Raw genomic sequence first — 26,733 nt, 5'->3', positions numbered from 1 at the left:
GTACTGCTCAAGCCTTTTTTTTTTTTAGCTAGCAAATATCCCCACACTTCAAAAAAATTTGCATATGTGTCCCTAGTAGGAGAAGTGAATTTAGTGCTACACAAAGAATGGTATGCCAATTTTTTTTACCTTAGTTTTGAGAAGGAAAGGGGGTAAATGGTGGGGGGGGGGGGGGAGCAGTGACAGGAAAAGAGGATGAGAGGGGTCAGGAGGATGCCACAAAAACAGGGACTCGGCAGTGCTAAGGTAATATTTCCTGCTCCTCACAAAACCCCATTAGTGGTTGCGTTGCTGGGAGAAGGTGGGAGGCCCCAAGCTCCTTACAAAACAAAGGTTCAGTGGGCCCAACAAAACTTCTCCCCCCACTCCCGTCCGAAACAGGAGTTTGACAGCCCCAGCAAGACATCTCTTACCCACTTCCAAAAACAGCCTCAACACATCTCCTAACTCCCTCAAAAACACCAATTTACCCCTCACCCTCAGTCCATTTCATCAGGGCATACTGTGATGAGCAGCTTCACCCCACTCTCCTCCTGCCCCCTGAACTGGGCTCATCAGCTCATCCTTCTCTCCCATACCCTCTTGTCCCCTCGTTCCTCCTCCCTACTCTTTAGCACCAAGAAATGCAATCCAAGACCAACAAAACGTGGCAGAAAAATATAGAAGTATTTTCCTTTTTTCTGGGTTTCACAGGCTTGATTAAACAGAATTTTCAAGCACACCTGGCTAAGTTGTCTATACATGTAACATCTTATGAACTCCAGAAGGAAACTCATTTTGGCATGATGCAAGTACTACAGTGAGCATTAGCAATAAATTTGAGGAACTGGGATCCTACTCCACATACCCTGGCTTAGGAGTAAGGTTCATTCTGTTTGGTATGCGCAAAACTAACCCATTTGGATACATTAGCCCAGAGAGACATCAATATCCCCACCATTACTTCTTCTCCTTTCTGTGTCCAGCAGTTCCCTCCACTTCTCCCTTCTAGCCCGTACCAGTGGCGTAGCCACAGGTGGGCCTGGGTGGGCCAGGGCCCACCTACCCTGTTTCCCCGAAAGTAAGACATCCCCCGAAAATAAGACCTAGTAGAGGTTTTCCTGAATTGGTAGATATAAGGCCTCCCCCGAAAGTAAGACCTAGCAAATTTTTGTTTGAAAGCAGGGCCGCCGAGAGCCGGACAAGGCCGCACTGGGCCGCCCCCCCACCCGAGGTCGCTGGGGCCCCCCACCCACCCTCTGTCGCTCCCGGAACTAACCTTAAACGCCTCCTTTCACCTTAGCAGCAAGCAGCAGCAGGGCAGGCCTCTCCTTCCTTCCGTGCCCCGCCCTCACGGACGTTACGTCAGGCAAGGGCGGGACACGGAAGGAAGGAGTGGCCTGCCCTGCTGCTGCTTGCTGCGAAGGTGAAAGGAGGCGTTTAAGGTTAGTTCTGGGAGCGACGGAGGGCGGGCGGGCCAACCCCGATGTTTCCCCGAAAAATAAGACAGCCCCTGAAAATAAGACCTAGCGCATTTTTGGGGGCAAAAATTAATATAAGACAGTGTCTTATTTTCGGGGAAACACGGTACTTAGGGCTTAGGCCCACCCAACAATAGCACAAGTTTAGTGGTAGCTGGTGGAGATCCCAAGCTCCGCCAGCTAACGCTACTCTCAGTGATACCGGAACCTGCGCATGCTCAGTTTTCAGCGCATGCCTTTTCAGACTGCCAAGGTGGAAAGAAGCGTTTTCCTACCAGCTTAGATATTTTTTTGGTGGTGGGGGGAGAACATTTGGTGCCCACCCCCACTTCTTGCCTAGGCCCACCCACATTCTGTTGTCTGGCTATGCCCCTGGCCCGTACTCTTCTCCTGTCATCCCCTCCCCCACCAAAAAACAATCTTGCAACAGTGTTCCCTGTCTATTCTTCACTCCTTCTCCTCAACCTATCCATTCCAGTACCCAGCATCAGGGGCCCTAATGCTTTGTTCTCCATGCTTGTCATTGTTGGGGTTGTACCTGCTGCATAACACAGGTTAAATTTTCCCATAGAAATGATTTACTGTGTGCAGTTCTGGTCACCGCATCTCAAAAAAGATATAGTGGAATTAGAAAAGGTACAGAGAAGGGCAAATGATAAAGGAGATGGGACGACTTCTTTATGAAGAAAAGCTAAAGCTGCTAGGGTTCTTCAGCTTGGAGAAAATACGGTTGAGGGGAGATATGACAGAAGGCTATAAAATAATGAGTGGTGTGGAACAGGTAGATGTGAATTTCTTGTTTACTTTTCCCAAAAATACTAGGACTAGGGGGCACGCAAAGAAGTTACTAAGTAGCATATTTAAAATGAATTGGAGACAATGTTTTTTTTCACTCAACGAGTAATTAAACTCTGGAATTCGTTGCCAGAGAATGTGGTAAAAGCAGTTAGCTTAGCAGGGTTTAGAAAATGTTTGGATAATTTCCTAAAAGAAAAGTCCATAAGCCAGTTGTGCCAGAGGGAAAGCTCAGAGCTGGCAAGCAAGGGGAGTGAGTTGTTGCTCACTGCTGGTGAAGACCTAAAGGATGTAAAGTTATCGGGGGGGGGGGGGGTGGGGGAGTAAAATTAGGTGATTCCCCCCTCCCCCAGTTGCCTGAGGTGGTGAGGGAGAGATGCAGGAGGGCAGGGGGCTGTGTTGTGCCTGCCCACTTTGGGCTCAAGCCCACCCAAAATTGGGTGTCTGGCTATGCCCCTGCCACAGAGGCTGCCCTGTTGTTGAAAAGCAATAATGAAACAGGGAATCTCTCTCGGGAATGAGAATTTTAGTACTGTTGATACTTCAGTTAGACTGTATGAGCTTCTCCTGACAGAAATTGCATGGATTCCTATAAGCTTCCAAGTACACTGTACTGATGAAGAGTGATAATGTGATTTCAGATGTGTCTTTTTTTTTTTTTCTTAAATTGAGAGTTCCTCTGTTTTGAAGTGGAGTTTTTTTTTTTTTAATGACCTATGATTATACATTTCCAACTCTTTATGCATTGTGGCTGAGGTTGTAAAATTATTGACTTAAGGTTTTTTTTTTTTTCTTTCTTTTTTTTAATGACGGTACGAAAATGGTTTTGTGAGTAAAATAAAGGTTCTCTTGCGGATTGTGTTTTTTGGGTTTTGAGTTGATATTTTTGATTTTCTTTTATTTTTTCTGCTCAAGTTCTCCTAAGAATTGGTTGTGTGACATAATCTGGTCCTTATTTTACATCCTCATCCCCATCATATTGCTACCGTCTCCTCACCATCCCTGTGGATTTCCTGTTGTCCTTGTCCCTACGCACACCTCTAGATAGACTAAAGAAAATCAAAAATAGTTGAAGATTTAGGGGTCTTTTTTACTAAGCTGTGGTAACAGATTTAGCATGAGCTAAATGCCATACAACCCTTTATATTCCTATGGGCTGGATGACATATAGTTCACCTTAGGAAAAGGACCCCTTAGATTTCAGAAAGAGGCAGTTTAGCAGATGGACTGAGAGACTAGGATTCCTTTTTGATGAAGATCAAGGACAAAAGTACAAAAACAGGATCAGTTAAGTGACTGGGCATAGCAATTCTGAGTGGGGAGGGGTGGTGTAAGCCACAGTGGACAGGAAAAATGTGAGGCATAAGCAATACTAAAAACAGGAGTGCAAAAGTAAGCGTCTACCTGTGCTAATAGCCACAGACAAAGCCAGGTAAAGGAGTCAGCCAGGAGAGGCCCCAAGGAGCACCACTCCTTGTGTGAGCTCCTTCGGCACATGCCTAGGTGGCACATGAAGTCACCTTTGTGTGCCAGTGAAGCGGCCTAGGGAAATGTAGGATCTAGAAAACAGTGGCACACTTTGGGGGGGCAGTGTTCCAAGTTGCACCTATAACACAGAAACACAGCAGCATTAAGCACAGGCGACAGGTGAGAGTGCAGGATATCTTGGGGGAGGGTGTCTGCTGGGGAATAGGGGTTAGGGGTATCTTGGGGGTCTTGGCTGGGAGGAGGGGGACCCTGGACCTTTGGACCTTAAGCCTCATTGAAAGCACTGGTCCCCTTTAAGAGAGGCTCCCTGAGAACATCAGGCCATGTATTAGAAGTCCAGTGCTCTCGTTACTTCTCTAATGTGTATGTCACTAACCTGCGGTACTGAGTTACCACTGGTTAGTAACTCTCACGCCCCCTGCAACCAGTCACAGAATCTATGGCAAGGCAGAATTGGTGTGTAGAGCCTGAGCTCTTTCATTCAAATTTGGGGACCATGGGTCGCAGACAATGGAAAAGGTGCTGGTACTGAGTACCCACAAGTACCCCCTCAAAAAAAGCCCTGCTATATGATATAGCAGTGATTTTGAATTCAAGATGCATTTCTTTTTTCTTTAATTAAGGAGGGAAGTTATCAACGTGGGCTCCCATTAAGACCTGTTATTTTACTGTTAAATCCAGTTATTAGTAACTAGGTCTCATTCCGCCCGATATTCAAAGCCATTTAAGTGACCTAGAGAGGCTCTTTGCAGTTTAAATGGCTTGCCCTGGACTATCCACGGATATTCGGCGGCACTTAACTGGTTAGTGCTGCTGAACATCCCCTACCTGGTTAGGTTAGGGGTGGGCTGGGGACAAGGCATTGGCGGAGCTGAAACTTGGCTGGTTAGTGGTGATTTTCAGCACAATATTCGGCCAAGTAACTGCATAAAGTTAGGACAATAAAAAGGCTGTCCTAATTTTATGCGGTGAATCTAACTGGGCAGCGGTCTGAATATCGGCCAGTGCCGGTTAACTTCAAGGTGACCGCTGGAACCAGATATTGAATGCCGGGAGCTGCACATGCCCTGGCATTGAATGTCCAGAGTCAGTTCAGTGGCTTAAACGCTGCTTAACGCCGTCGGCTGAATATCAAGCAGTTTGCATAAAATGCTAAAATAGCACAAGTTAGTGGTATAACAACACATCTTAATGGTAGCTCACATTGATAACTACGTCCCTTAAGTGTTTGAACATCACTTGTGAAGCACCTGGAGGATTGGAGCAAGCTGGTCACGTGTAAGCCTTACCACAACATAAATACATGCACATTACTGCAGGGCCAGTGTTAGAGGGATGCAGCTGGTCCTGCCTGAAGCCTTTAGGCCAGGAGTTCTTAAACTTTATTTTTGTTCCTGCACTTCTCTAACTGATCAATTAAACTTTTTCACCCCTTTCCTAAACCACAGGCCCACTAGGAGACTACTGACAGCTACTTATGTCAATAGCCACTAATAGTGCTATATATATATATATACTTTATTTCCATTTTGCTCACACCTTTTTCAGTAGTAGCTCAAGGTGAGTTACATTCAGATACACTGAATATTTCTCTGTCCCAGGAGGGCTCACAATCTTGGTTTGTATCTGAGGCAATGGAGGGTTAAGTGACTTGCCCAAGATCACAAGGAACAGCAGTGGGATTTGAACCAGCCACCTCTGGATTGCAAGACCTGTGCTCTAACCACTAGGCCACTCCTCCTGTTCTGTTAACATGTCACTAAAATTACATTAGTACACAGTAATCCTACCAATAACTGTCCTAATAACTGCCTTCACTCTTATCTAGAAAGATTCAGTAGGTTGTCTCAGATGTCAAGACCCTTCTCGCACCCAATTTGACCCCTTTCCTTACCTCTGGTTAAGAACCTCTCTGCCTTAGGCTTTGATGCCCCCTTCTGAAATTCCTGCTCTGGGCCTCATGTCTAGCACTGACCCTGTACAAGAGACAGTTAATTTCTAAGCTCTAAAGAATAGCAAACAGATTTCTGCAGGTTTCTAAAACTGCTTAGTCTGATAATGCAATGCTGGGATATATTTACCAGTGAAGGGAATTTTTTTTAGAACTGTGGATGCCACAGTTGTTAAAAGGAATGCTACGAGTAAAAACTATTTTTAGAAAATGTAACTGTTAAAGAGAACCACGAGCCTCGTTCAGATTAAGCTGTGATTGTTTCTTTACATGCGGGTTTTGATCAGCTATTTTTGCTTTATCTTCCCAGAGCTAATAGGGCCAACTACACCCCCTAAAGTGAAACCAACCCCGAAAGTCAGACCTACAGTACAGCCTCCCCAGAGCACTACACCTGATTGGCTGGCTCTGCTCCTGCAACTTCTAAGAAATGAAGAGAGAAGGCAAGGGGTCTCTCCAGCCAGCAGGCCAAGTACAAAACCTCCAAAGCCCAGGAAAGAGGGAAAAAATGGAGAGAGGAGGAGACAGGGAAAGAAAAACAGATCCAGAGGGGGTTCGGCCGGCAGGACTAGCTCTTCGGAACCTCGGAATGGCGCAGTGCGGTTGATCGACCCTCGAGGCAGAACTGACCGGGGAAGGGTTGAAGTTTTTATTAATGGAGCATGGGGCACTGTGTGCGATGACTTGTGGAACACAAAGGCGGCAGCCGTGGTGTGTCGCCAGCTAGGGTTTCCCTTTGTGACCCGGGCAAGTACACAAGCTGAGTTCGGGGAAGGCCATCCCCTACAGATCCTGCTTGACGATGTTCAGTGTACTGGAAAGGAGAAGAACTTACTGGAGTGTAAACATGCTAACCTGGGTCAACATAATTGCTCTCATCAGGAAGATGCAGGTGTTGTATGTGGTCATTCTGAAGGTGAAAACTAGCAACAATTAACCTATGGAAACAGAGACTTACATAGGTAGCTTGGACAAAGGTTGAGTTTACTGATCTTGTGTTTGACTCTTAGCCAACATCTAAAACAGTGCAGGCCCTAGAGAGTCATAAACCCTGCTCTAGATGTGTCTTTTAACACATTTTGTGCCTTTTGCCTTCTAGACCTGCCGCCTTTGATATGGAAATGTTTGGTAAGGAACAGTGTATGTGTACTGAGGAGGGATGATTAGGGAAACAAAGTACCCTAATAATAATCCTGGCTTATGACTTGAGCCTTCTGGTGCACATGCTCCATCCTGGCATGTATCTTGATGAATTCAAAAACTTGTCTTCCGAAATGAAGTAGAACCGTGCACGAAAGCAAAAGAATTTTGCAGAAATAGCACTTGCATTATGGTTACGCATTGGGCATAAGAGAAGATTGGGGCTCTGCCAACCATGAATAAGGGAAGGAAGAACGGTTTTAATGGTGACTTTGAAGAAAATGCAACAAATTACCTTCCTTTAGAGCAGGGTCCTCAACCCAGTCCTCAGGGCATATCCAGCCAGTCTGGTTTCCTAGGTATCTACAATGAATATGCATGAGATAGGTTTGCTTACAATGGAGACAGTGCATGCAAATTTATCTCATGCCTATTCCTTGTGGATATCCTGAAAACCTGACCAGCTGGGTATGTCCTGAGGACTGGGTTGAGAACCATTGTGATAAAGGATAGTGGAGCTGGCATGAAATCATAAGTAAACCTGCCAAATTGGAAATTGTTCCTGAAGAAACCACACTGAATTTGGGGTTAGAGCAGGACTTCAGCTTGAGGAACAGAACAGACAGGGCCCCTGCAGCAGAGAGCCTCCATGCAGTTGGACCCCCCCCCCCCCCCCGGATCAAAAATATTCAACTGATCTGGGGAAGTGTCCTTCTGGTCTGGCCTGCCATTTTGAAAAATGGCAGTTGACCCCCTAATGCTGCATCTCAAAACTCCGCTAGGGGGTCATGTGCTGCCATTTTCCAAGATGGATACGTCCTCAGGCCAGGTAAGTATTATTGGTTGGGGGGGGGGGGGGAATCCAGCTGTATGGAGGCCAGGGCCACAGAGAGGGGGGCCCGGTGCCGCAGTCCTTCCCGCCCTCTGTCGTCGACCGTCTGCCACCGGGCCGGGCCTCCTGTATTGAAATCACAGCACCTCTCTTCTCCGTGTGAAAGCGCTGCAGGCAGCAAGGCAGCAGATCGCCTCCCTTCGGGCCTCATTCCCTCCCTGTGTCCCACCTTTGTCTGATGTAACTTCCACAAGGGTGGGACACAGGGAGGGAAGGAGGCCCGAAGGGAGGCGATCTGCTGCCTTGCTGCCTGCAGCACTTTCATATGGAGATGAGAGGTGCTGTGATTTCAATGCAGGGGGCCCGGCCCAGTGGCGGACGGAGGGGGGAGCGGTGACTTCGGGGGGGGGGGGCCCAGGGGCAGCCCTGATGGAGGCTGGTCAAGTAGTTCTGTCTTCTCAGTGCCCTGGATCAGGTAGCACCGAAGGGGGAGTTGGGGTCCAGGGTCCCACTCTTCTACTAGGGAAATTTTCCAGGGTGAAGAGTGTAGATTGGGGAGTCCAAGTTTTTTTTCAGCCCCTGTGTTTTTAAATGTATCCCTTCCTGTCAGTATGTGAGCTAGTCCCTGTTTATGCACTGACAAGATGGGAGACATTTTAAGATTAGGGTTATTAACCTCACATCTTTTCATTGGTAGTGCAAGGTGAAGTACATTTCAGGTATGGTAGGTATTTTCCTGTCCTTAGGGGTTTTACAATCTAATTTGGTACCTGAGGCAATAGAGGGTGAAGTAATTTGCCCCAGTTCACAAGGTGCTGCAGTGGGATTTGAACCGGGCTCTCGTGGTTCTTAGCCCACTACCCTAACCATTCTGCTGCTCCAATACAGCAAACTGCTGCAGCTTACCATGGCAGCGTGTAGATTTGTTTTTCTGTTGTAATTTACCTGCTATTAATTTACAGCATTGGGAGTAAAATATATGTTTCAGAATGCTTTGCGTTGAAGCTTAGCACACTGTTCTAATGCACGGCATATTAGATTGAGGGCCTAGAAAGCAACACCAAACCATTTGAAAGTGTACTGACAAATACAAAGGTTGTATGAGTCCTGAGATCAGCTTTTGCAGAAGTATCACTGCTGCTTCCCTTCTCTAACTTTTCTTGTGTGCTTAGCTGAATATAAGATCAATCACCGTGCTAAAGCTGAGAGCAATATTTAAGGGACGGATCTATAAAAAGAGTCACAGATTTACTGCCTAGTTGCAGTGCGCTGAGCACTAATTCTCTAACGCTCACCTGGGCACCCAGATTCCATGATAAAATATTAGGGCTTTATTTACTAAGCCACGTTAGAGACGCGTTAGCATTTTTAGCACGCGCTAACCACGTAACATAGTAGATGACGGCAGAGAAAGACCCGCACGGCCCATCCAGTCTGCCCAACAAGATAAACACATATGTGCTACTTTTTGTGTATACCTGACCTTGATTTGTATCTGCCATTTTCACGGCACAGACCGTAGAAGTCTGCCCAGCACTAGCCCCCCCCCCCCTCCGGCTCTGCCACCCAATCTCTGCTAAGCTTCTGAGGATCCATTCCTTCCGAACAGGATTCCTTTATGTTTATCCCACGCATTTTTGAATTCTGTTACCGTTTTCATCTCCACCACCTCCCGCGGGAGGGCATTACAAGTATTCACCACTCTCTCCGTGAAAAAATACTTCCTGACATTTTTCTTGAGTCTGCCCCCCTTCAGTCTCATTTCATGTCCTCTAGTTCTACCGCCTTCCCATCTGTGGAAAAGGTTTGTTTGCGGATTAATACCTTTCACACGAATGTCGATGCCCATAATATTCCTATGGGTGTCTACACGCTTAGCGCATGCTAATTTTTAGCACGTGGTAACAACACTAGCGCACCTTAGTAAACAGGGCCCTTAGTGTAAGTTGGCATCAATCCCCCGATACTATTTAACTGGAGAAACGGCCGCTGACCAGTTAACTAGCATATCGGTGCCTAACCGCTAATATTCAGCCGGAGATAACCAGTTAGCGCCTGGCTATCCTGCGCAACATAGACAGCACTGAATATTGGCATAACCAGTTAATGTTTTAGTGGTTACAAAAACCCCGGATTTTCAATGCTGGTCGCCGGAAACGTCCTGGCATTGAATATCCGGGTTTAACGTTGGCGGCGGACAGCAAAAGCGCTGCCTGCTACCGGCTGAATATCAGGCCCAATGTGCGTAGCTTTAGCCACACCCACTTATGCCACAGCAATAGCAGGTGTAAATGTGGCACTTTAATGAGTAACTTGCAGTATTCTCTAAGTCAGTATTTCCCAAGTCAGTTCTGCAGAACGCCCTTGCCAGTCAGGTTTACAGGATATCCACAATGAATATGCATGAACTTGAGTTGTATATACTATCTCCATTATATGCAAATCTCCTTCATGCATATTCACTGTGGATATCCTGAAAACCTGACTAGGAAGGGGGTACTCCAGGACTGACTTGGGAAACACTGCTCTAAGTTACCACATAAATGTTGGCCACACCCATGCCCTGCACATTTGTCTCCCCCTGTACATCTCCCCCGCAGTCTATATATGGTGCCAAAGTTTTCGCAACAAAATTGGATTCAAGATGCACTTGCCTACAAATTGGTTAATGAGCCTTTAACTGTCAGTTAATTGACCATAATTATTGACATGATTGGCACGAATTTGGTTTTGCACACATATCTGCCTGTGCACTATTCTATAACACCAAGAACCTAACTCAAAAAGGGGCGTGGCCATGGGCAGGTCAGGGGCGTGCCGAAAAGTTGCATGCAATGTTATAGAATTGCGCCATTTACACGTCCAAATGCCATGAGCTCAACACCAGTATTTACACCAGGTTTCAACTAGCGTAAATACCGGCATAGGCGCCAACTCCGTGGGTGCTGTGGGTGCTCGAGCACCCCCAATATTTCACCCACCGGAAGTTCCCTTTGTCCCTCCTCCCCTCCCTCCCTTCGAGTTCCAGGCTCCTTCCCTCCGAATTTTAAAAGTCATCATCTTACCTCATCGGGGTTACGGCGGCAGCAGCGGTGAAAAGCATGCAGGCTTGGCGCTTAGACTGAACTAAGCGCCGAGCCTGCACGCTTTTCACCGCTGCTGCCTCCGTAACCCCGACGAAGTAAGATGATGACTTTTAAAATTCGGAGGGAGGGGGGGGCCTGGAACTCGAAGGGAGGAAGGGAGGGAGAGAAAGGAGAGAGAGAGGGGAGGGAGGGACTGGAACTCAGAGGGAGGGGAGGGGGGACGGGGAGGGGGGAATGCACCACATGTAAAAAAAAAAAAAAATTCAGCACCCCCAATCATTTTGAAAAGTTGGCTCCTATGAATACCGGCATTCAACTTTGGCATGGAAATCAGCTCTAAGCGCTATTTATAGAAAAGGGTGCTCATCCCGGAATGCCCTTTATAGAATCGTGCACAGTGCTGATTTTTTCCCGGCACTGATTTGTGAGCACTGTGTACAGAATTCCTTCTTTAGTGAGTTGCGTGCTAGGAGTTATAGAATACACGCCCCTTTGTCTAGCTGACTTAAAACATTGACACATTGACTTACTTTGTATTTTGTGAGCTTATTTACATAAAATATAGTACTACCTTGTCTTCCTAAAGGAGAAAATATACATTTCAAAAGTTGTTTGCCTCAAAATTTGAGGGCCTTCTGTCACTGGCTTCTAACCTTTGGTGCATCACGTAAGAAAATGCAGTTAGAATGGGTGACACCTACGTCCGGACTGTAGAGGGTTGGGTTCTCTTTAGAGGAAGTAGATTTTGGGTATGTACAACCCCATATCTTGGAGAATATAACCTGGTAATTGCTGGGCGTCTCTGAGCACGACTTATGGATTATATATTCCCAGTCTTCTGTAAGCAAAGCATTTTGTATATTTTCTGAATAAAAGCACACATTCACGCAAAATAAAATCATTGGCCAGGCTCATGCATATTGTACAGTCATGGTAGAGATGCAATCAATAGAAGACTTTTATATCTGATATCCAGTATCACAGTACATAATTCTGTTCTAATCACTGATATTTGTTCTACAGTCTACGCATAAAATTTCACACATTCAAATTCTCTTTCACAAACACAAGTTCTCCAGGTCTTACTGCTCCAGTAACCATGAGGAAAATGTAACAAAAATAAAATAGATACTATTGGATATTCTACATGGAATGTTGCTACTATTGGAGATTCTACATGGAATGTTGCTACTATTGAGATTCTGTTGCTACTATTGGAGATTCTACATGGAATGTTGCCACTATTGGAGATTCTACATGGAATGTTCCTATTCCACTAGCAACATTCCATGTAGAAGGCTGCGCAGGCTTCTGTTTCTGTGAGTCTGACGTCAGACTCACAGAAGCAGAAGCCTGCGCGGCCACATTGGTGATCTGCAAGGGCCGACTTCTACATGGAATGTTGCTAGTGGAATAGCAACATTCCATGTAGAATCTCAAATAGTAGCAACAGTGGAGGAGTGGCCTAGTGGTTAGGGTGGTGGACTTTGGTCCTGAGGAACTGAGAACTGAGTTCAATTCCCACTTCAGGCACAGGCAGCTCCTTGTGACTCTGGGCAAGTCACTTAACCCTCCATTGCCCCATGTAAGCCGCATTGAGCCTGCCATGAGTGGGAAAGCGCAGGGTACAAATGTAACAAACAAAAAAAAGATGTGGGGAAAGTGTGCTGTGTGTGTGCACGCTTTCCTTTTATTTTATTTATTGGGATTTATTTACCATCTTTTTGAAGGAATTCACTCAAGGTGGTGTACAGTAAGAATAAATCAAACATGAGCAATAGACAATTACAGCAGTAAAAATATTCAAATAACAATACAAAGTACAGCATAGTATACTACGTACAATGTAAACACAATACGTAATAAAACATTTTTATTGACATTGTAGGGTATAAACAAAAATGGAACATATAAGGTAAGACAGTAAGAGGAGTTAAAAAAGTAAGATGACTAATTTAAAGAAAGGTGCACATGAGGTCAGAGAGATGGTTAAATATTATCTCCGCTAGGATAAATGTGGATAAACATGTCCTGCTGCAGAATGTGCAGCCTGTGCCACTCCTTGTGTGTGTGAGTGAGACTAACAAGTTAGTTACTTCTTCCATTAAAGGACTGGTTGAACAGCCAAGCTTTCACCAGCTTTCTGAAGTAGAGATAGTCTAAAAGCTCACCTTTGTGATGCTATTTTTAACTCCTAACCCTTATTCACTTATTCAGAACCCTTATTTTATCATCCTCACTTTAATAATCCCTTATCTCTTGTTTGTCTGTCCTAATTAGATTGTAAGCTCTGTCGAGCAGGGACTGCCTCTTCATGTTCAAGTGTACAGCGCTGCGTACGTCTAGTAGCGCTTTAGAAATGATAAGTAGTAGTAGTAGTGTTAAGCGGAGTCTTTCAAGGAGTGCATTCCAGAGTGTGGGGGCTACACCGGAGAAGGCTCGCTTGTGGGTATCACATCGTGTAATGTCTTTTGGAGAGGGTGTGGTTAGTGATAGTCCTTGAGAGACCTTAGTGTCCTTGGAGGTGTGTAGAGGATCATCCTGTTCTTCAGGTACTCGGGGACATTTTCATTAAGGGCCTTGAAGATCAGACATAGAATTTTAAATTTAGCCCTGTATTGTTTTTGCAAAAATGGTGTGCTGTGGTCACATCGATTGCAACCTTCTATTAGTCTTGCTGCAGCATTCTGAGTCAATTGGAGCTGGTGCGGGCCCTTTGTAGTCAGACCAGTGTAAGTGCATTGCAGTAATCCGGTCTTGATGTTTTATCATGGCATGCACAACTGAGATAAGATTTACCTTCTTGATGTAAACCACATTTAGCAATTGACTGCCCTGTGCATTCACAGCTTGGACTGCCGCTCCTTTTTGTACAGGTGAAATTTTAAGGGGAAACAGTGTGTCTAAAGTTTGAAAATCCTGTCTTCATGTGTTCATTTTCCTGTCCTAAAGTAAGCAGGCCTCTGGGCTTGCCTCCTTGCATTGCTGCTAAAATGCACATGTTCTATGGAAGACCATGCTTAACTTCGCTGGATTGAGGAAAACTGATTTTCAATCACTCTTCTCTGATGCATTCATTTGAAAATGGCCCTCATTCTTAAAGACTCACCTGGCGCACAAATGCTTAATTATATCCCAGTATACTTATGAACCATGCAATCAGTCTAGGTGACTTTTAGGATTATGTATTAAAATGTGGTGTGGTGTGGAGGGGAGGGGAGGAAAACAGTGCCAACTTGGTTAAGCGCGGGGCCCTGTGCGGCCACCCCTGTCACTCCTGCTTAAGGCTGGACCTGGAAGGAAGTCATAAATTGGAGACCTTTGATCATCCAAAAATGGTATTCTATAACTGTTAACAGTATCTGAGGAAAAACAAACTAAGAATATTGTATATTCTCTGAGGACTGGGGCATTCTAGGTGCTTGGCTGAAATGGGACAGAAGTGTGTCAGAAATACATCTAGTAGCAAGAAGAGATGTGCATTTGTTAGTGCATTTTTGGTTTGGTAACATGCCTTAAATTTAGAGCATGCTAAATCAATTTAATGTGCATTAAGTGAAATGAACTAAAAGAAAAAAAGTCCTGAAACTGGGATAAAAGTCAAATAAACCAAAACGTTTTGCCCTATGCCCATCTCTAACAGCTAGTCTAAGGGGTGATGACTTGGATGGTTGAACAGGGGAAGTGCATTGTAAAAATGTGTAATACCAAAGTTTTGTAGCAGAACCAAAATAGGGCCTGACTACAAAGACATGAAAAAATTATACCAACTCGTGAACAAACTACTAGACACCACCTTGGTCACCATAACCAACACAAACTTGCCAAATACTTCAATGAAAAAATTGTGAACCTACGCAACACGGTACCTCAGAACATCACCAACATCGAAAACTTCTTAGAGTGTATGGACCCAACCCTCGATGAATGCCCAGCGGACAGACTCTAGACAAGCTTCGCCCCCGTCACCTCTGAAAAAGTCAACCAAGCGATTAATAGGTTTTCCAAGACTCACTGTAAATTGGATGCCCGCCCCAGTTACCTATTAAAATCTGCACCCCACCGCTTCATAGCAGACCTCACATCCCACTTAAACCACATGCTTCAACATGGTCTCTTCCCCAAGGAAAACGGCAACATCCTACTCACCCCAATACCAAAAGACACCAAGAAGAAAGCAGACGATATCACCAACTACTGCCCAGTAGCATCAATCCCACTCTTAGTTAAACTGATGGAAAGCATGGTAACTAAACAACTTACCAACTACATACACAAATTCACAATACTACATGAATCACAATCAGGATTTCGCTCCAGCCACAGCACCGCAACAGTACTAATCACTCTCTTAGCCAAATTCAAACAAGAAATTGCAATAGGCAAAAGCGTACTTCTTCTACAATTCGACATGTCTACTGCATTCGACATGGTAAACCACAATATATTACTATGCATCCTAGAATACTTCGGGATTGGTGGAAGTGTACTTAGCTGGATCAAGGGTTTCCTGACTACCAGAACGTATCAAGTGAAATCAAATTCAAACATATCATCACCATGGAAAACAGACTGTGGAGTACCTCAAGGAACACCACTATCACCGCTCCTTTTTAACCTAATGATGACCCCATTAGCGAAGTCCTTATCCAGTCAAGGCCTTAACCCGTTCATATATGCAGATGATGTCACAATATACATCCCTTACAAACATGATCTAACAAATCACCAAAGAAATCAAACTCAGCTTAAACATCATGAACTCATGGGCAAATGCATTTCAACTAAAACTTAACACAGAAAAAAACACACAGTCTCATCCTCTCTTCCCAATATAACACATATAAACCCAACAACATAACCACCCCAGATTGCACCCTCTCTATTTCAGCCAGCCTGAAAATTCTCGGAGTCACAATCGACCGAAACCTCACACTAGAGAGCCAAGCGAAAGCTACAATAAAGAAAATGTTCCACTCAATGTGGAAGCTCAAACAAGTGAAACCTTTTTTCCCGCAGGGAAATATTTCTCAACTTGGTACAATCTATGGTACTAAGCCATCTTGACTACTGCAATGGAATCTATGCAGAATGCAAAGAACAAATCATAAAGAAACTCCAAACTGCTCAAAACACAGCAGCCAGACTCATATTTGGAAAAACGAGATTCGAAAGTGCAAAACCTCAACATGAAAAACTACACTGGCTCCCAATCAAAGAACGTATTGCGTTCAAAATCTGCACCCTGGCTCATAAAATCATCTACGGCGAAGCCCCGGGATACATGACAGACCTCATAGACCTACCAACCAGAAACACATCAAGATCATCACAAACATACCTAAATCTCCACCACCCAAGCTGCAAAAGACTCAAATACAAATCAACCTACTCATCCAGCTTCTCCTATATAAGCACACAACTATGAAACGCATTACCAAGCGCCATGAAAACAACATATGACCACCTAAACTTCCGGAAACTACTAAAAACCAACCTGTTCAAAAAGGCATACCCTAATGATCCAACTTAAATGCCTTAACCCTGCAACACAACAAAACCAAAACTTGTATTGGACATAGCTTAACTCTTCCTCCTCATGATTTCCCAATGTGTCTGTCACACATGACCTTTACTTTACCACAACCTCACTCTGTATTTGTTCATACCAGTATTGGCGATTGCCTCTACGGTACTATGTAAGCCATGTTGAGCCTGCAAATAGGTGGGGAAATGTGGGATACAAATGTAATAAATAAATAAAAGAATAGCATCAATGAAATCCCCATCATCTCTATTGTACTTTTTAAGACTGGAGGTTTGTCTATCCTCACTAATAATGTGAAAAATAATTATGTGGTGATAGAACTCTCAGCTAAAATGACGTGGAGGGGCATTTTTGAAAGGGATGTCCAAACTGCGATTTGGACATCCTTGCAAAACGGTGAAATCCAGTATTTTTGAAACAAGATGGACGTCCATCTTTCGTTTAGAAAATACCATCAGAGACGTCCAAATCCTTAAATTTGTACGTCCCTAGACATGGACGTTTCTGACTTTCGGCAATTTTCGAAACCAAATACATCCATGACAAAAATGGCCAAATACAAGCCATTTGGGTGTGGGAGGAGCCAGCATTTGTAGTGCACTGGTCCCCCTGACATGCCAAGACACCAACCGGGCACCCCAGGGGGCACTGCAGTGGACTTCATAAATTGCTCCCAGGAACATAGCTCCTTTACCTTGTGTGCTGAGACCCCCAAACCCCACTACCCACAACTGTACACCACTACCATAACCCTTACGGGTGAAGGGGGGCACCTACATATGGGTACAGTGGGATTGTGGTGGGTTTTGGAGAGCTCGATGTTCCCTCCACAAATGTAACAGGTGTGGGGGGGGGGGGATATGGGCCTTGGTCCACCTGTCTGAAGTGCACTGCTGTACCTTCTAAAATTGCTTCTGGGACCTGCATGCGCTGTCATGGACCTGAGTATGATATCTGAGGCTGGCGCGACATATTTTTAAAGATTTTTTTGAGGGTGGGAGGGAGTTAGTGACTACTGGGGGAGTAATGGGAGGTCATCCCCGATTCTCTCCGGTGGTCATCTGGTCATTTTGGGCACCTTTTTGTGCCTTAGTCGTAATAAAAACGCGTCTGGGTGAAAAAGTCCAAGTGTTTGTCAGGGACATCCTTGGTTTTTTTTTTGATTATGGGTCAAGGATGTCCAAGTGTTAGGCACGCCCAAGTCCCGCCATCGCGATGCCTCTGACACGCCCCCTTGAACTTTGGCCGTCCTTGCGACGGAGTGCAGTTGGAGGCGTCCTAAATCGGGTTTCGATTATACTGATTTGGAAATCCCTGGGAGAAGGACGTCCATCTTCCGAATTATGTCAAAAGATGGACGTCCTTCTCTTTCAAAAATGAGCCCAATAGTGTCCGGAAAAAAATGGACACCCAACATTTTTCCAAATAACTCCAAAACATCCTACCACAGCAGAAACTAATGCCTGAAATTCTAGATATGACCGAGTACTTTATTTTTCAACAGGATGGAGTTCCAGCACATCGAGCTCAAAACACAGTTGAGCTCTTAATTAATGAAACCCCAGAATTCATTGAGCCCAACAGCTCAGTGGTGGCGAAGACCTTGAATGTGTCAAAGTTGAAGGAGAACACTTTGAACACAAATTATGCATTAACTAAGGGGGAAAAAACATTATACTAATGTATTTTCAAGGATCATATTAAATGTTTAAACAATTGCAAAGTATTTTACAATTATGTAAGGGGTCCCGTTTTTACGCACACCATGAAGGCCATTTTCAATATGATGTCTAAGGCTGATTGGGACGTTTTGTGCAAAATGTCCAAAAATTGAGTGACGAATACAAGTGATTTTTGAACCAGAAGAACATCTATTTTATTGTTTCAAAAATCACCGTTTTCTATTGGTTTTTGTGCTCAGTACATCGTTCTTTAGGTACCATTAAAATAAAAAATTCCTAGGGAAAAATGCACAAAAACAAGCCATTGGGATGTCTGGGGGCCAGCATTTTTAGTAGTCTGGCCAAACAGACATCCCAGCGGAGCAGTGGAGCAGCCTGAGGGGGGCACTGGAGTGGACTTCACATAAAAGGTCCTAGGTACACATCTCACCATAACTCTCTTATATTGTATGGTGAACCCTCCGGGAGCAGAAAAATACCTACAGTCTCTCATTGTACACAACTACAATAGCTTTCAAGCCTGCAGGTGTCATTTATATGTAGGTATTTAGATTGTAAGCTCTTTGAGCAGGGGCTGTCTTTTCATGTATGGTGTACAGCGCTGAGTATGCCTTATAGCGCTATAGAAGTGATAAGTAGTAGTAGTAATAATGTAGAAGCCTGCCCTTGCAGATCAGCAACGCGGCCACGCAGGCTTCTGTTTCTATGAGTCTGACGTCCTGCACATATGTGCAGGACGTCAGACTCGCAGAAACAGAAGCCTGCGCGGCTGCGTTGCTGATCTGTAAGGGCAGGCTTCTAGATGGAATGTTGCTAGTGGAGGAGTAGCCTAGTGGTTAGTGCAGTGGAACATGGGATGTTGTTACTATTTGAGATTCTGGAATGTTGCTATTACTTGAGATTCTAGATGGAATGTTGCTATTCCACTAGCAACATTCCATATTTAGATTGTGAGCTCTTTGAGCAGGGACTGTCTTTTCAAGTATGGTGTACAGTGCTGCGTATGCCTTGTAGCACTATAGAAGTGATAAGTAGTAGTAGGTACAGCAGAAATATAGTGAGTTTCAGAGGGTTCACACTTTCCACCACAAGTGTACTAGTTAGAGTGGGATATGGCCCTGGGTCCCCTTCTCTAAAGTCCACTTTACTGACCACTAGCCAACTGGGGGCCAGATGCACTAAACTTAACGAGCCCTTAACGAGTAAGTAGTAAACCCTGGCATGCACTAAAGACTTTTTTCCGATGACGGTAGCAGCTAACGAAAACGGAATGCAGATGAGCAAATTGTGCAGAAACCCTATTGTAATGAGATGCACTAAACTTTTCCGATTGCCTTAACAGTGGAAAACGCCGGAAAATCTAACGAGAGGTCTTACCTCTCATTGGGGCTGCGCTGGATTGAAAAACTGCTAAAAAAGTAACAACAACAACAAAAAAAATTGCTCCGCTTCAAAAAAGCCTTCCATTTTGGCCGTTTTTCAATCAGCTGATATTGGAGAGTGCAGTTGAAAGCGTCCATCACAAAAATAGCCTTCCATTTTGGCCATTATTCACACCCAAATAATAAAAACGCCCTTTTTAGCTGTGCTTCACTCAGCTGAGAGACCTGGAAGTCTCTGAGCCAATCACAGCGCGTTTAGCTGTGAACACTGCCTCTGCAGCATCTCAAAAGTCCTGGGTGGTCTGAGGAGCAGAAGCCGAGCTCAGGAATTGAATCCAGTTTTCCTCTGCCATTGACTGGTCTGTGAGAAAAGTTTCTTTAACTGCTTTTGCTCTCCCCATGCTTTCATTATAAGGACCATGAATAGATGACTGCAGGTGAGATCACAGAATGATTGCATGCTTCTAGGAGAACAGTAGGGAAAGTGACTTGTAGAGCCATCTTGTGCCCAAGTGCCTGCTTTGCAGGAAGAGGTGAATGGTTTCATATTCAACTACTATACATAAGAACATAAGCGTTACCATACTAGGACAGACTGAAGGTCCATTAAGTCAAGTATCCAGGGCCGCCGAGAGGGGGGGGGGCAGGGGTGACAAAAGTCCCCGGGCCCTGGCCTCCGGGGGGGGCCCGGCGCCGCCGCCTGGCCCGCCCTCCTTCGCTCCCAGAACTAACCTTAAGCCTCCAGTCCTTTCACTTCGCAGCAAGCAGCAGCAGGGCAGGCCACTCCTTCCTTCCGTGTCCCGCTCTCGCCTGACGTAACGTCCGCGAGGGCGGGGCACGGAAGGAAAGGAGGAGAGGTCTGCCTTGCCGCTGCTTGCTGCGAAGGTGAAAAGGCGGCTTAAGGTTAGTTACGAGGGCCCGGCCTGGTAGCGGGTGGAGGGGGGGCCCCGCGACCTCGGGTGGGTGGGTGGGCGGCAACCTGGGGGGGCCGGGGGCGGCCTTGTCCCGGGCCCGGCTACGGCTCTCGGCGGCCCTGCAAGTATCCTGTTCCCAGTAGTAGCCAATCCAGATCACAAGTACCTGGCTAGATCCCAGAACAGTAAAACAGATTTTATGCTGCTTATTCTAGAAATAAGCAGTGGATTTTCCCAAGTCCATCTTAATAATGGCTTACGGACTTTTCTTTTAGGAAACCAACCAAACCTTTTTTTTAAACCCTGCTAAGTTAACTGCTTTTACCACATTCTCTGGCAACAAATTCTAGAGTTTAATTACACGTTGAGGGAAGAAATATAAGAGCATAACATAAGAATAGCCATACTGGGTCAGACCAATGGTCCATCTAGCCCAGTATCTAGCTTCCAGCAGTGGCTAATCCAGGTCACAAGTACCAGGCAGAAACCCGGTTAGTAGCACCATTCCATGCTACCAATCCCAGGGCAAGCAATGGCTTCCCCCATGTCCATCTCAATAACAGACTTATGGACTTTTCCTCCAGGAACTTGTCCAAACCTTTTTTAAACCCAGATACGCTAACTGCCATTACCACATCCTCTGGCAATAATTTCCAGAGCTTAACTATTCTTTGAATATTTACTCCTATTTGTTTTAAAAATATTTCAGTGCAATTACATTGAGTGTCCCCTGGTGTTTGTACTTTTTGAATAAGTGAAAAATCGCTTCATCTCCATCTGCTCCACACCACTCAGGATTTTGTAGACCTCAAATCATATATCCCCTCTAATCTCTTTAGCCTTTCCTCATATGGAAGCAGTTCCATCCTCTCTATCATTTTGGTCACTCTTTTTTGAACCTTTTCTAATTCCGCCATATCTTTTTTGAGATACAGCAACCAGAATTAAAAATATTCAAGGTGAGGTCGCACCATGGAGTGACACAGAGGCATTATGGTATTCTCGGTCTTATTTTCCATCCTTTTCCTAATAATTCCTAGCATTGTTTGCTTTTTTGACTGCTGCTCCACACTGGGCAGAAAATTCAGCGTATTGTCTACAATGACACCTAGATCTTTTTCTTGAGTGCTTACTCCTAAGGTGGACCCTAGCATCAGGTAATTATGATTACCTTCTAAAGTCACTTCACTGGCTCCCTATCAGTTTCCATATACAATTCAAGCTCCTCTTATTGACCTATAAGTGCATTCACTCTGCTGCCCCTCACTACCTCTCCACCCTCATCTCTCCCTACACTCCTTCCCAGGAACTCCGTTCACTAGGCAAATCTCTCCTAATTGTACCCTTCTCCTCCATCGCTAACTGCAGACTCCGTTCCTTTTATCTTGCCGCACCTAATGCCTGGAATAGACTCCCTGAGCCATTACATCAAGCTCCATCCCTGGCCGCCTTCAAATCCGGGCTAAAGACCTACCTGTTTGACGCTGCTTTTAAATTCCTAACTTGTCACCTACTCGTAACCTTTATCTTGTCTTCCTCTCTTCAACAGTCCCTTTCCCCATATGTCCTATCTGTCTGTCCTACCCTTATCCCTTGTTTCTCCTGTCTGTCTGTCCTGATTTAGATTGTAAGCTCTTTTGAGCAGGGACTGTCTTTTTCTTCATGTTAAATCGTGAAGCGCTGCGTACGACTGGTAGCGCTATAGAAATGATTTATAGCAGTAGTAGTACACGACCCCCGGCCATTCATTCATATTAGATACTGTCTCTACACAAAGGCCCCTGAGGCAGGCACTTGGCTGAAACACGGTGCCATGCCAGGCATTATAAATAAAGTTTTTTCTTCTACCACTTCGTCATCCTGCTGGTCACATTACTCCTTTGTTGTCCTCCTTATCTCGTAGTGGATCACAGTCTTCCGCTCCTGCGGCTCCCTTACCATTTTGGATTATTCTTCCCAATGTGCATTATTTTGCATTTGTCCACATTAAATTTCATCTGCCATTTGGATGCCCAGTCTTCCAGTTTCCTTACTGCAATTTTTCACGGTATGCATATGTTTTAATAACTTTGAATAGTTTTGTGTCATCTGCAAGTTTAACTACCTCACTCATCATTCCCATTTCTAGATCATTTATAAATATGTTAAATAGCACCGGTCCCAGTGGCACTCCACTATTCACCCTCCTCCATTGAGAGAAATGGCTATTTAACCCTACCCTGTTTTCTGTCCATTAACCAGTCCCTAATCTACAACAGAACATAGCCTCCTATGTCTATGTTCCAGAAATGGCAAAGAAAGACCAGAATCAAATATTTTATTCCACAGTCATTGTTGATTTAATCATGAATTGATCAAGAGTGTAACTGTTTGGTGGACTGGATGGACCGTTCAGGTCTTTATCTGCCATCATCTACTATGTTACTATGGGGCTCATTTTCAAAAGAGAAAAACGTCCAAATTGGTATTTTCAAAACCAGTTTTTAGATGTTTTTCTATGAAGTCCATCAGAAGTGTTTTCAAATCACAAGGGGGGCATGTCAGGGGTGTATTAAGGGTGGGATCTGGGCGTTCCTAACACTTGGACATTTTTCTGCCATAATGGAACAAAACAAAAACATCCAGGGCTATAAGTTGGACGTTTTGATCTAGACCAGTGGCATAGCTATGGAAGGCCATGGGGGCCTGAGCCCCCCCAAATTGGCTCTGGGCACCCCGGTTTGGCTGGAAGAGATCCCCAACCCCCCACCAGCTGAAGCATTTGTCCCACGCCAGTCTCGTCACATTGCCTACCCTGCTCTTCTCAGTCGCGCCGCGCATGCTCGTTTTAGTGAAACTGAGCATGCACAACCCTTCACACATGCTCAGTTTCATTTAAATGAGCGTGCAAGGCATGTCTGAGAACAGAGCAGGGCAGGGAATGCGAGACCAGTGTGGGACCAGTGTTGCCAGATTGAAAAAAATTTTCCCCACCCAAAACCAGCCTAAAACCTGCCCAAAGTTCAACGCCGCCCCTGACGTCATCAACCCCACCCCCGACGTCATCAACCCTGCCTCTGGCGTACACTCTGACATCATTAACCCCACCCCCGACGTAGCTGATGTCACTAACCCCGCCCCGACATAGCCACCGATGTCACTAACCCCGCCCCCGACGTCATTAACCCAGCCTCTGCGGGGCTTCTATTGGACCAAATTGGACCAATAGAAACCCCAGAAAAGCGCCCAAATCTGCACCGCGGCTTTTTAAAAGCTGCCCAATTTCCCGCAACCCACAGCCGGCAAAATTTGCCCGCTACCGGTCGCGGAAAGCCGCCCAATTGGGTGGGAAACCCACAGACCTGGCAACTTTGTGTGGGACAAATACTTCAGCTGGTGGGGGTGGGGGACCCCCGCCAGCCAAGGTACCATCATGCAGCAGCAGCAGGGGGGGGGGGGGTGGCAGGGAGGCGGGCCAAAATGTGCCCTCCCACTTTGGGATCTGGCCCCCCTCCCATCGAGGTCTGGCTACGCCCCTGGTCTAGACCTGTTTTATTAACGAATAAGCCACAAATAAAAAAGTGCCCTAAATGACCAGATAACCACTGCAAGAATAAAGGAATGACACCCCCTTACTCTTTCAGTGGTCACTGACCCCCCACCCTCCACCCCACAAAGATGTAAATGAAACAGTACATACCAGCATCTATGCCAGCCTGGTGGTTGGTGCAGTGCACTGTAGAGAAGGTGACCAAGGCCCATAATCCACTTTAACTATTACACTTGTGGTGGAAAGTGTCAGCCCCCCCCCCCCCCCCCCAAAAAAAAACCCCCAAACTACTGTACCTACATATAGGCGACACTGGCACCCGCCTCATCCCTTTACTGCAGTCGCCTCTTTGATGTAACTTCCTGTTTTGTGATGTTGTAGTAAAGTACAGTTCATGTGTTACAGACACATTAGGGATTCGTAAGGGCGAAGAGTTATGTCCAGTACGAGATTTGGTTTCATTGTGTTGTAGAATTATGAGCACAGATATGCATTATGGAATGGGTTAAAAGGCCAGAGATTGATAAGTCTGTGTGACACAGGAATCTATCAGAGATTGATGAGCCTGCATGATCTCTGGTATTTATGATACCCTTTTGAGCAAGGGAGGCCTTGGAAAACAGGATAGTGTAAACAGCAGAAGAATGTTGCCCAAGCAGCCTAAGAGAATCAGATGCTGGGAACCAGATAATAATCTGTGGGAAGGACAGTTTGTAGAAAAAGAGTCATGTAAATCATTGTCTGAAACAAACGATATAAGCTGCCGTTTCAGAAGAGTATTTCAGAGAAACAGTGAACTGCTTTTTATGTTACTGAATTGATCTCTCATGAGAAACTATTGTATTTGTATTGGTAAGTGAATAAAATATACTTTCTCATAGGCAATTAGCATTGGTTTCTTTTACCCCTCCCAGTTGAGAATGGCTGGTTCTGCTAATTTGGGAAGGGATACAAGCAGCCTAAAAACACAGACCACAGGGGAAGGGAAAGGGGGGTGGAAAAAAAGAGGGACAGTGATGCGATGCCAGACTACAGGGGAAGGGGAAAAAGGTGGAGAGAGGTTGGAGAGCAATGCTGGACCAAAGGGGAAGGAGGAAGCGACAGCAAGGATGAAGGTGGGGGGGGGGGGGGGTGGATGCTTGACCCACAGGGGAGGGGAGAGAGAAAGGTGGGACACATGAGGGAGGGGAGACTGGGAAAAAAACTGGATCTGGGGAGGGGGAGAAAGAGATGCAGTACTATGGGGCAAGAGAGATGCTCCCCCTTCTTTCTTCCTCTCTCTTGTACTCCCATCCCAGGGCCAGCAACATGGGAAGGGGTGGGGGGTGGGTACACAGAGGGCAGATGTGAATATGGGAGGAATAGGGACACAGAGGGGAGGTTATAGACATGAGAGATAGGGAGCCAGAGGGAATGATGGTGAATATTAAGAGAAAAAAAAGTCAAATAGACAGGAGATACTGGAAAGTAGAAGATGGATACAGATATGGATGGGGAACAGAGGAGACAAAGATGGAGAGGGGGGGAGATGCTGGAATGCATCATGTAAAAAGGAGAAAGGGGGCACAGGCTGGATGGAAGAGGCAGAGAAAGCAGGCAGAGAGAGAGAGGGCAAACACTGGATGGAAGGGAGAGAATGAAGAGGAGGAAAGCAGAAAACAGAGACAATAAAGGTAAATATATTATATATATATATATATATGTTTATTTAATTATTTATTTTTTGCTTTAGGATAAAGTAGTATTGTAGCTGTGGTAATATAAAATGAAAATAAGATGATCTTTTTATTGGACTAATTTTGCATCAGACGCACGAACATAAACTGATTCCAACTTGATCACGTCCAGTGATGTCAGCTGGGGCTTCGGAGCCCAGCGAAGAAAGTAACCGACACAGGTACGTGACGGCGGTGGGGGAGGTTTGGCGCCGGGAAGGGGGGGCTCGAGAGGGTCACGATAGGGGGGTCTGGGGATCTGGAAATCGGAGGGAGGAAGGCAGGGAGGTGGGGTCTGCAAATCAGAGGGAGGGAGGCAGGGAGGTGGGGTCTGGAACTTGGACAGCAGGAGGGAGGGGTCTGGAACTCGGAGGGGGGTCTGGAACGGGGGAGGGACGGGGGGGAATACACCACCTGTACAAAAACTTAAAAACAAAAACAAAAGGGGGGGACAACCCTGGAACTCGGAGGGAGGGAGGGGCGACGACCCTGGAACACGGAGGAAGGGGGGGGGGGGACACTGGAACTGGGTGGGTGGGACCCCAGGCACACACACTCTCTCTCTCTCACAGACACACACTCGCACACAGTCTCACTCACTCTGTCACACACACTCGCAAATTCACTCTCGCTCTCTCTCACACAGTCACTCTCACAAACACTCTCTCAAACACACACACTCTGAGGAAAACCTTGCTAGCGCCCGTTTCATTCGTGCCTGAAACGGGCCTTTTCTACTAGTTGTTGAATAAAACTGTGGCCTAATTTCCTACAAATTTATCTTAAACCCCTGGCTCTAGTATTTTTATTTGTCAAAATGTTTCACCTACTTGGGCCTGAGTGAGGAGTGTGCTGCCTGCCTATGTTATAGGATATCTTATCAAATCTCGCCTCTTCTGCTTCCAGGAACCTGCTTCAGTTTCACTCCCTGTGCGAGGAGAGACCGGGGACAAGCCTTCCATTTTCTTAGTTTAATCATTTACTTTGTATCCAGATTATGGACAGAGGGGAGAAATTGCACCATCAGTAAATAGGCATAAAGAATCCTAAACTCCAAATGAACCCCTGTTTACTTAAGCTGCGCGGCAACGCTGACACAGCCCATTCAAAGGGGCCCTTTTAATAAACGGCGGTAAGCCCACCATGGGCTTACCATGCGCAACATAGGAATACCGCAGGGCTACTACAGCAGCCTGGCGATAGTTCCCACC

At 45.6% G+C, this 26,733-nt stretch overlaps 1 protein-coding gene across 2 annotated transcripts in view; it reads left to right on the top strand.

Annotated features, from left to right (window-relative positions):
• LOC115477050 (HHIP-like protein 1) overlaps positions 1-7,188 on the top strand; it is a 42,171-nt gene extending 34,983 nt beyond the window's left edge. The window contains exon 9 of one of the 2 annotated variants that reach the window (XM_030213664.1): positions 6,005-7,188. In XM_030213664.1, the coding sequence (XP_030069524.1) occupies positions 6,005-6,621 (617 nt within the window). In that variant the 3' untranslated portion in view covers positions 6,622-7,188. The remainder of the gene's footprint in view (positions 1-6,004) is intronic. The other variant, XM_030213665.1, reaches the window with a different exon arrangement.
• The last annotated feature ends 19,545 nt before the right edge of the window (positions 7,189-26,733 follow it).

Source organism: Microcaecilia unicolor, chromosome 9, assembly GCF_901765095.1.
Source record: "Microcaecilia unicolor chromosome 9, aMicUni1.1, whole genome shotgun sequence".
Classification (NCBI taxonomy): domain Eukaryota; kingdom Metazoa; phylum Chordata; class Amphibia; order Gymnophiona; family Siphonopidae; genus Microcaecilia; species Microcaecilia unicolor.
The sequence above is the reverse complement of the archived record's forward strand: the minus strand, read 5'-3'. Positions and strand labels throughout refer to the sequence as shown.